This window comes from Elephantulus edwardii, unplaced genomic scaffold (assembly GCF_000299155.1).
Source record: "Elephantulus edwardii isolate Elephantulus edwardi_28Jun2011 unplaced genomic scaffold, EleEdw1.0 scaffold00168, whole genome shotgun sequence".
Taxonomy (NCBI): Eukaryota; Metazoa; Chordata; class Mammalia; order Macroscelidea; family Macroscelididae; genus Elephantulus; species Elephantulus edwardii.
The window spans coordinates 4,579,806-4,590,872 of record NW_006399918.1 but is presented as its reverse complement, the minus strand read 5'-3'; the positions used below and the strand labels follow the sequence as shown (position 1 = coordinate 4,590,872).

Here is an 11,067-nt window from a genome sequence, read left to right as displayed (position 1 = left end):
ATCTATCTATCTATCAATATCTATCTATCTATCTATCTATCTATCTATCTATCTATCTATCTAATCTATATAGCTTAAAAAAGTATTATAGTTTAGTTAGCAACATTTAGAACAGCCAATGTACTTAGGTCAAGTATTGCATTCTTGTGCAAGCGTCATTGCACTTTACCTTTGTTGTGAGTTGGAACCCACTCTCAGCTGACCTTCCAGAGAATTATGGGAGGTAGTAAATTGCATAGGAAAAGACTACTTCTCTCTCTCTCCAGTGGAGGAGTTGGTGGATTTGATCCACAAGCCTTTGGCGTGGCAAAAATACGACATGCTTTGGGTTGGCAGTGCAGCTCTATACCACTAAGCCACTATAGCTTCCTGCTTCTCACCCTTAGCCTGGTAGTATTACCATTCCCATCGTACAAATGAAGAAGTTAAAGCTTAGAGAGGTTCAATGTGTGTCCAAGGCCACTGAGCCAAGAAAAGACTGAACTGAATTAAGTTCAGAGCAGATGAGTGATTGCCAAGCTGGTCCACTGCCCAAGGTAGGAGCTCACCTGAGAGTTCCTGAGTAGTTTTCTTAGATATGATTGTCAGAGGGCACACATTCCCTCTGCAACACAGTCAGAGGATAGAATTTTTTTTTTAACCCCATTCTCCCCAGGACCCAGGATGCTTGCCCGGTGCTTTGTGAGGGGCTGTGAAGTGGGAGACCAGTGTCAGGTGTACTCACCATACACCTTGAGCTGCAGGGTCTGGGTCTGAGCCTGCCCTCCAATGTCTACCAGCAGAACAGAGAAGTTGCCACTGTCTCCAGACTCCAGTGGGCGCAGCTCCAGGCTGAGGTTGCTGTGTAGATGGGCTCGGCCCAGGAAGCGAGAGTGGTACAGAGTCTGCAAGGAATTCTGGAAAAATGTGGCCAGGAGTTCCTCTGAAGGCCAGAGAGATCGCCAGATGGCATCACGGACTTGGAATCCAGGGGTGCGGTTGGCTACCAGCAGCACGGAGCCCCCTACTTGTCCCTGGATCTGGGTGCCAGTGACTGCAATGGGAAGTAGAGCTGAAAGAACAGAGCAGAGTCACTCTCACCTGCCTCTCACACCTCAGCCCTCCCCACCCCACAGCTGAATGACCAAGGAGCCGATCAGGGGACATCAGCCACACTCCTTCCATTCAAGTTGATCCTCAGGTGCAGGAAAGAAGAGAATCTGGTCCCTTTGTCATAGAACTTACAGAGTAAACCAGACACATCAGCACACAATAAACTATTTGACATAGTAGCATGGGAAATAAAACCCTGGTGATGCAGCCTGTAGTATAATGCCCTGCTAACTAAAACTCACTCAGCTCTGGTGGTTGGAATCTACCCGCTGCTCCATGGAAGTAAGGTGGACAGTCTTCTCCTGTTTAGATTTTCATCCTCAGAAACCAGATGGAGACTTGCTAAGAGAGGAAACCGACTCAGTGGTAGAGGCTTTTGTGGGCTGATGGTTTTTGGTTTTTCGTTTTTTCTTATGATAGGGAATTGGAGTCTCTGAATAGTGGCAAAGGTTAAACATTTAGGCCATCAGAGCTCCTAACAACAACAACAACAGCCAAAAGGATAGTGGTTCAAATCCACCCAGAGACTTCTCAGGACACAGACCTGACAGTCTTCTTTGGAACAGTCACAGCCTTGGAAACTCTGAAGCAGTTCCATTCCACACATGGGGTCATCATGAGTCGGAATCAAGTAAATAACAATTAACAACGATGTGATGAGAAAGAACGGGGTGGCGTAAGAGAACACAGGTGGTGTGATAGAGTGAACTTAACTAGCCTAGAGTGGTTTCGAGAAGAAAGGTAAGTTGAGGTCTGCAGGAGGGAATTAACCAGGACAAGCAGAGAGCTGCCTGAAAGGACTTGGGGAAGTGCTAAATCAGAGGGAACAGCATGTCAAAAGGCATGGAAGGAGAGACCCTGGTGCACTGAGGAACTGAAAGCTTTGCTCTGCAGGGGAAGAGGAAATTACACTGCAGAGTTGGGAGAGCCACAGCATGCAGGGCCCTGAAAGGGACATTGTAGTTGGGATTTTATCTTTACGGCAGCGTGTGGTCTTGGAGAGGTTTTAATCAGGAAAGTAACATGGTCTGAACATAATTGCCTGGTTTGAAAGCCCATTCTAACAGAGGCCTGGAGAATGCACAGAGGAAGAGCATGATGGAGCATGAAAAGCGTTAATGCCAGGAGAGGGTGGGGGAAGCTCTGTAAAATTGTGGAATCGATGTGCATAGTCTCTGCTGTGCATATTCTCAACAAAAGTAAAATAAGTTATTTTTTTGGGGGGGAAAAAAGAGAGAGACACCTGTATGGAGGAAAGTGACATCAAGAATGAAGAGAAAGGGCAGAAAAAGAAAGCTGTTAGGACAATGGAATCATAGGACTGATTAACAATTAGATGTGGGTGCAGGAGAGAAGAGTCCAGGATGGCTCCTGGGTCGTTGGGATTCACTGGGCTCTGTTTTCTGTGCTCAGGGATCCTGGCGGAGAAACGGCCTGGGTGAGGAGGAGATAGCAGATGTTGAGTTTAGGTTGTAACATTGTGGGCTCGGGTTGTGTGGGATATACCTCTGTTTTAAGTGCTCTCCTGAGCCTTCTCTATTTTGTGCTCATCCTCCAAGCTTCATTACCTTCCCTAACCCTCACCAGCCCTCACTCCAGGTTATAAACTCTGCCTCTGTGTTCCCGTATTGGTCTGTGCTCACCACTATTACTCGCCTTTAAATCCATTACTGTTAAAGAAATTCTGACTCATAGTGACCTTATGTGTCAGGGTAAAATTGCTCTGTAGAGTTTTCAACACTCATCTTTCCAGAAGCAGATTACTAGGGTGTTTTTCTCCCGTCGATCAGCTGTTGGATTAGATTAATCAACCTTTGGATCAGCTGCTGAGCACTTTGTCTTCGTACCACTGTTGTGTGTGTCATTGTGTCGGAACCAACCCATATCTGACCCTCCTGTGGGTTTTCAGAGGCAGTAAATCGCACGGGAGGAGATTGCCCATCAGGGCAGCTGGTGGATTTGAACTGCATACATTTGGGATTGCAGTGCACCTTCTTACCACTAGACCACTAGAGCTCCCTAGAAGAGCCACTAGAACTTTTTGGTGTTTCTTCTACCTTTCTTTCTATTAATGATTGTCTACTGACAAGTGACTGTCAAGGACAATGATACTTTCTTGTTTATCTTTGTACTTCTAATACCTACTACCATTAGGACTACAAAATGAGAGCTCAGTAAATTTTCCTGAATAATAGAATTTCCTGACAACTGACCTTGTGTCTGAGCTGGTGGAGGAACTGGGTACAGAGCAGAGTAAGGCCTCATGTGTAGCATACTGCAGGGCTGGCAGTGTGGTTAAAATGTGTTTTGATGAATGCTCAGACAGCAACAGATAACCACAGTTCCTCATCAATTTCACTTCCCTTTTAGGCCCCAACTATCTCCAGTCCTGGGTGGTGATGACTTCCATGTTAATGTAAGATGGAGACTTACCATATAAAGGGAACCCCACTGGATTTAAACAAATATCCTGGGCTTGGCATAGCCCTGATTCCACAAAAGATTAGCTGTGGAGCCCTTCAGTAAATATCTCCCCTGGGGTTTCAGAGTTTTGACTTGTGAAACAAGGGAGCCCTGGTGGTGTAGTCTGTAGCAAGCTGTACTATTAATACTAAACTGTGAAACAAGGAGACTGGACCAGATTAGCTATCCTGATCTTCCATTGTTGTTGGTAGTTGCTGTCGAGTTGTTTATGACTTATAGCGACCTTCTGAACAGCCACGCTGAATGCTATCCTATCCTGTGCCATCCTCTTAATTTCTGACACACTAGAGTCTATTGCTGAAGTCACTATGTCAATCCTTCTCATTGCGGATCTTCCTCTACTTCACTGACCCTCCATCTTTTCAAGCATGATGTTCCTTTCCAACAAATAGCCTCACCTAGCTACGTGTCCAAAATCTGAAAGGTGAAGCTTTGCCAGCTTTGATTCCAAGGAGCACTCTGGCTGCACTTTCCCTAAGACACATCTGTTTGTTCTTTTGGCTGTCGTGGGCTATTCAGGACTCCTCCCCAGCACCACAACTCAAAGACATCAATTCTTCTGTCATCCTTATTTATTACCAGTTCTCTGATCACAGATGATTGAGAAGACCAATCAATTCTGCCATGAAGAGACTGTTTAAAAAAAATATTTTCCCTTCACAGGTCCAACTTGAAAGATTTTCTGAACCATTTATATGAAAAACTTTGAGAGACAAGTGCATTTTCCCTGACAAAATCCGTTGTTAGTTATTCTTGAGTTGGCTTTGGGCTTCATAGAACAGAATAAGACATTGCCTGGTCCTATACCCTCTTCAGTTGGAGCCAACACTAGAAACCAAAACCCTGTTGCCACTGAGTAAATTCCATCTCATAGCCACCCATTAGGAGAGCACAGAATTGGCACATAGGGTTTCCAAGCAGAAGTAGACTACCGCAAATATTTCCCACAAATCCGTCCACCATGGGTGATCCTGCTAGTTATTTGAAATACTAATAGCATAGCTTTTGATATTATAGCAGCATGCACTGCAAACCATCCCATTATGACTACCTGGCAGAGAAGTGGTGGTCACTAGATTTAGAAATATTGAAAACATCTGCTGGACCTTTGAAAGTGCCTTCAGATCTAGGGACACAGGTAGAGGACATTAAACAAAGTTATCTCAAAGTTCCTGAGTTTCTGGCACAAACAAAAATGTCCTTGTTTTTGCCACCTTGCAAAACCCCCATCACTTAGCCCTGTAGTGCTGACCCTGCCACATCAGCCACTTAGTGATTAGGAAGGGGAACTCAGACAGGAGACAACAAAAGGGTCATCCAGAGTTGGCAGAGACCCAGCGTGTCAGTCATTTGAACATCATGCCATCATCAGCTATTCCCGAGTCCACACAGACTGTATTTAACCAGCTCTCTCCCCAGTCACCCTCCCTCAGTGCTCACCTCCCTTAGACAAGCAGCAGAACAAGACCACTGATGCTCCTCTTAACCTCCCAGTCCTGTTAAGACTGTAGCGAGCCTTGCTCTACCTGTTCCTTCTTGGTGTTCCCAGTTTATCTGTACGATTTTCATGTGTTGCCACAGTCAGACTGTTCTTCATTCTTATTTCCATCTCGGCCACCAAACCATTGGGCATCAGCCCCAGTTCTTATCACCCAGACCACAACTCTGTATCTTTGTGCATCCATCTAACTTTTAACTGTTGCTCAGAACTTGCTTCCCTAACCCTCCTCAGCTCCTGGATTCTCACTCAGGATGGGTGAAGGACTGTCCAGAGATCTGGCAACAGGCCTTCAGTTCTCAGAGGACGAGGCGTCCACTAGCCCCACTTACCTTCCCAGAGAAGCAGAGTCCACATGGTGATCCTCTCCACTTCCCCCAGCAGCCAAACTCCGGCACATCCCAGGCCAAGCGGATGCTTGGCCTGAGCTGTGATCCTCCCGGAAAGTCCCACGTCCAGAAGGAGGAATCTTGACTCAAAACCAGATGCTCTGAAAGTGAAAATGTCCAAAGCAAAGTGGAAGTTGGCTGTAGGTCTTGCTGGGTTTTTCAGGAGTGGATTCTTGTAAATCAGCCTCTTTGCTATGCTGGGTTCGTGCAATTGCAGGCCAGCAGGTCTCCCACACAAGCCCACGTCCTCCTCACACACTCTCACGAGGCCTCTCCCATCCTGTCCTGCCCTTCTACTCTCTGTTTTCCCCTTTGGAGTCAGAAGAACCCTTGAAACAGCAATTTCAACCAAGTCATTTCTCTGCTTTCTGGTCTCCAACTACCCTCAGGATAAAGCTTAAAGGTTCTGCTGGGCTGGGCTCCAGTCATAAATGCCTGATCTCAGAACTGCCCATTGAAGACTTGCACACTTTTGGAATCGCTCCTCTACCAGCCCTGCTTTCCATTCATTCCTTTAGACTCCATGTGGCCGTGTGGCCCGTCAGGCCATCAAGTCCTCCTGTCCTTCGGGAGAGTGAGATGCCTCTCCTTCTGGCTTCAGTAGTGTGTCCACTTTTCTCTCAGTGCCTCTCTGCACTTCTCTAAAGTTTGATCACCTCTTTTGTCAGCCACAGGCTTGTATTCACATCTGTGCCCCCACTGGTACATCACAAGTGCTTAATAAGTATTAAGAGAGTGAATCAGAGGAACAAACTGGGGGTCAGGGTAGAGAAAATAGTGCAACAATGAATGAATGGAAACCCAAAATCTCTGTAAATGTTCATCAAAATTAATAAAATTTAATTAAAAAAAAGAAAAAAAAGAGAGTGAATGGATTTTCTTGTTAGTAGGCACTGCCGTGTTCATTGTGACTCATGGTGACCCCACAGGTGCAGAGTAGAACTGCCCCACAGGGATTTCCAGGCAGTGACATTTTGGAAGCAGAGCACCAGCTCTTTCTTTCCAAGCACCTTTGAGCTTGAACTCTCAACTTTTTCACCAGCATTTAACTGACAGATGTATCTTGGCTGAAAGCAAAGAATACTCGAAGAATGTCTGTTTGTGTTTTATTGACTTTGCAAAGGCATTTGCCTGTGTGCATCATAACAAACTATAGCTGACATTGAGGAGAATGGGAATTCCAGAACACATTAATTGTACTCATGCAAAACCTATAGCTAGACCAAGAGAACACTGCATGGTTTAAAACTGGGAAAACTGTATGTCAAGGCTATATCTCCATACTTAATCAACTTGTATGCTGACAAATCATTAAAAAGTTGGACTTTATGGAGAAGAGTGGGGCATCAGGATTGGAGGAAGAGTCATCAATAACCCTCATTATGTAGATGACACAACCTTGCTTGCTGCAAATAAGGAGAAATTGATGTACCTCCCATAGAGGATCAAGAACTACAGCCTTCAAATCAAGAAAACAAGAATTCTCACCACTGGACCAATAGGCAACATCATGATAGATAAAGATTGAAATTTCATCTTCTTTTCATCAACGATTTCATCTTGCTTGAATCCACAATCAACACTCTTGGTATCAGTAGTCAGGATATTGTTGTTGTTGTTAAGTGCTGTCAAATTGTAGGCGACTCATGGTGACCCTATGAACAAAAGACCTGAACACTTATGTAACTTTCATCCTTTCTCCAGGTTCATAGGGTTTCCAGAGGCAAGTTCTTACAGAAGTGGATGCCACTCCTACTTCTAAGCTTGTTTTAATCGGGGAGCTCCAGCAAACACTGTCCACCATGGGTGACCATTATTGCATGTGACACATCAGTTTAACAGTGTTCAGCTTCACAGAAACCACGAGTTACCTCTGTACAGCAAGTGGACCAAGGCTATACGACCTAGAGGAATGTTTGGCCAAAAACAATTAAAAATAGGCCTGAGGGCTGTGGATTAAAGTCACCCACCTTTGGCTTGGTAGCATCATTTTCTGTGCTAGGCCAACTGATCTCTCTCTATGCTGTTGTTGTTAAGTGCCACTGAGTCATAGGCAACTCATAGTGACCCTATGAACGAAAGACCTGAACACTTTTATAACTTTCATCCTTTCTCCAGGTTCATAGGGTTTCCAGAGGCAGGCTATTTCAGAAGTGGATGCCACTCCTGCTTCCAAGCTTAACATTGAGGAAGTTTCTTTTAAGAGATCTTTCTAAAGTCCTGCATAACAATGATATCCATTTAAAGACTAACATGTGCCTAATTCAAGCCACAGTCTTTCCCATCACCTTCTATGAGTTTGATAATTGGGTAATGAATAAGGATGAGAGAAGAATTGATGCATTTTAGTTGTGGTGCTGGAGAAAAGTGCTGAATATTCCATTGACTGCCAAAAGAAAAAGAACAGGTGTCTTGGGGAATGTACAATCAGAGTGTTTCTTGGAGGCAAGGATGGTAAAGGTTCATCTCACATACTTTGGGTATGTTGTTAGGTGAGGTAATTCCTTGGAAAAGTCATCATGTTTTTTGGAAAGGTGGAATCAGCAAAAGAAAGAAAGATTCTTAATAAGATGGATTTCTACAGTGTCTGCAGCAATTGGCTCAGATGTGTTGGGGATGATAAGGATGGTGCAGAACAGGACAGAGATCTTCTGTTCATAGGGTTTTGATGAGTCCTGTGCATCTCAATGACAATAAACAACAATGGCAACAAAAACATATTGATTTATTTTTGCTTGGTTTTAGTACTCCACCTAGTTTCTGAGAGGATACAATACAATCCCCTTTCTGATATGGAGAATTTGAGAATATGCTGAGCAAGTAGGTGACCTTGCAGGGTGGTAGAGCTCGGTCTAGGTCTTGACTTTCATTTGTACCCCAGAATTACCACAGTTGCCTCTGCACCACCAATGCAAAGGTATGAGGTTCAAATCCACCAGCTGCTCCATGAGAGAAAGGCAGGCAATCAACTCTTGTGTAATATCCTGCCTCTGGAAATCTGCTGGTGAGTCAGCTAAGGGGTGGTTCTGACTTGATGGTGGTATACACCCACAAACAACAACCTGTCATCTCAAATCACTTGAGCTTTTTCTTGACTCAGGAAAGACTGTGTGAAGGTTGTTTCTTTCCCAACAGGCTCCAGAGGACAATTGTTGGTGGTTTTGTGTAGCTTGCAGATCCTTCTTCGTCCTTGAGCTGTCAGTGAAACAAAAGGCTTTGCTGTTGCCCCTGTGAAGAGTCAGGCATATGGAGGCTTGAAGGGGAAGGTTTGGGGACAGGGTTGGGGGTGGAGTTCCGGACCTCTGCAAGACACATCTGGGAAAGAGAAGCAAATGGGCCACATAAAAAGGTCAGTGCTGCAGGAGGTGTTGGGGGAGATGGAGAATGGGGTGTGGTGACCAGGATAGGGAACGTCTCCCAAGGTGGCGGAGTTTGAGCTGGACCTAGAAAGTAGGTATGAGAGAAAAAAGGAGAAGGTCAGAGTTAGGGGTGAGCTCGACCCTAGGGGAGAGCAGTGTGTGTAAAGCATGCAAATTAGTTCCTTAGGGTTGAACAACCAAGTAGGTGACTTATATAACACCAGAAACTGGAGGTGGATTATCCACCAAGAAAGATAAGCAAGTGATTTGTTGTGCTTGTTTATTAATCTGTAGTGAACAATTTCACATTTCCTCCCCCCACTACATCAAAGATTCTGCTTCTAAAGTATGGCTGCTATCTGTCTCTCTCCCAGCCCCCAAGGTATTTTCCTATAGAATCAAAGCCTCTTCAAATTTATAACCCCTGACAGGGACAGAGTACCTAGTAAGCATGGGTTTATGATGTGGTGAAACCTGTGTGAAACTATTGACTACAGATTAGTGAGTAATACCAGGCAGCCCATGCTTCGTTTGCTTATTGGATAATTTGCCCCAACAGAAATTTATTGTCTCACATTCTGGAGGCTGAGTCTGAATGCAGGGTGTAGGCAGGACCTCGCTTTCTCACAAGGTTCTAAGGAAGAGCCTTTCTTGTTTTTCTCAATTTCTGAGAGCCTCAGATGTTCCTTGGCTTGCAGCTAAAGCAGAACTGTGTTCATAAGGCTGTTTCCTCTTCTGTCTCTGTATCTTTTGTTCTCTTTTATAGAGTACCACTCAGACTGGATCAGGACTAATTCTCCTCTTGTATGACCACATGTTCACTTATCTGATACTATCTGCAGAGATCCTGTTTTTCTCCTCTTGTATGACCACATGTTCACTTATCTGATACTATCTGCAGAGATCCTGTTTCCACACAAAGTCACAGTTCATCTGTACCAGGAGTCAGGACTTTAATGTGAATTTTAGGGGACCACAGTTCAGTCTTCACCTGTTTGATAGTGGGAAAGTCCTTCATGGTCTAAGCATGGAAAGGGAGGTGGGGGTCAGATTATGGAGGCCTTGAATGCTGAGTTGTGTATTAAGATTTTATTCTGGCTCTCAGATTAGTTAAATACTTGTACTCCCAAGCTTTACCTCCTAGGGATTTTGTTTGGATAGGCCTAGGATAAGGAGTTTTAGTAGTGCCATGATTAACATGGCTTGAACACATCAGTGGCTCTGTGAAAGAAAAGATTTGATAATTTGTTCCCTTATGTTAGGGAGCTCTTGTGGTTTAGTGGTAAGAAGCTGCACTGCAAACCCAAAGCCATGTGGTCTGAATCTACCAGCTGCTCTCCTATGTCATTTACTGCCTCTGAAAACCGGAGACAGGGTCAGGTACAGGTCAGTTCTGACTTGATGGCACACAGTAACAACAACAATCTGTTCCCTTAAAATGTATAGCTTTGGGATCTCATGTGGTACTATAGGATTGCCACAAGTGGAAATTGACTTGATAGCATACAACACTAACACCAGGTCTGAAATAGGACTCAAGAATCTGTAGTTTTATTATATACTCCTCTGTTATAGTATAGGGTTTTCAAAGGCCTGTTATTTCAGAAATGGGTGGCCAATCTAGATTCTTAGTCTGTTTTAGTATGGAAGTTCCACTGAAACCTGTCCACCAAAGATTACCTTGCTGGTATTTAAAATTTCAGTGGCCTAGCTTCCAGGATCACACAAACATGTAAACAAAACCACCACCACACAGCAAACTGACAGACAAGTACTGTATCCTTAGGAGCAAAATATAAGTAAGTTTGAAATTGGGAAATATGTATATTAGGGATGTATCCTTTCTCCATACTATTCAATCTGTATGCTGAGAAAATATTTGAGAAACTGGACTCTGAAGAATGTAGCCTTAGTATTGGAGAAAGACTCAACAATCTGTATTGTGCACTTGAAACCCTTGTTGCAGAATATAAAAGACTACATACACTTCTCAATGCAGATTCCATCTTAACATCAAGAAAACAAAAACCTTCACCACTGGTCAGTATAGACATTGATTGTTGATGTTGTTGGGTGCCATTGGGTTGGTATGACTTATAGCAACTCTCTGAACAACGGATCTGAAACTTGCCTTATTCTGTGCCATCCTCACCATCTTTTCTATATTTGAGCCCATTGTGAAAGTCATTGTGTCAATATATCTCATTGAGTATTTTCCTCTCTTTTACTGATCCTCCATCTTTCC

General features: G+C 44.1%; 1 protein-coding gene across 1 annotated transcript in view; it reads right to left on the bottom strand.

The window, feature by feature from the left end:
• Positions 1-5,431, bottom strand: part of SLAMF8 (SLAM family member 8) — an 18,136-nt gene extending 12,705 nt beyond the window's left edge. Inside the window, exons 1-2 of the mRNA XM_006895531.1 lie at positions 5,407-5,431; positions 725-1,051 (exon numbers count right to left, since the gene is read on the bottom strand). Of these exons, the coding sequence (XP_006895593.1) occupies positions 725-1,051; positions 5,407-5,431 (352 nt within the window). The remainder of the gene's footprint in view (positions 1-724; positions 1,052-5,406) is intronic.
• Positions 5,432-11,067: the final 5,636 nt, after the last annotated feature.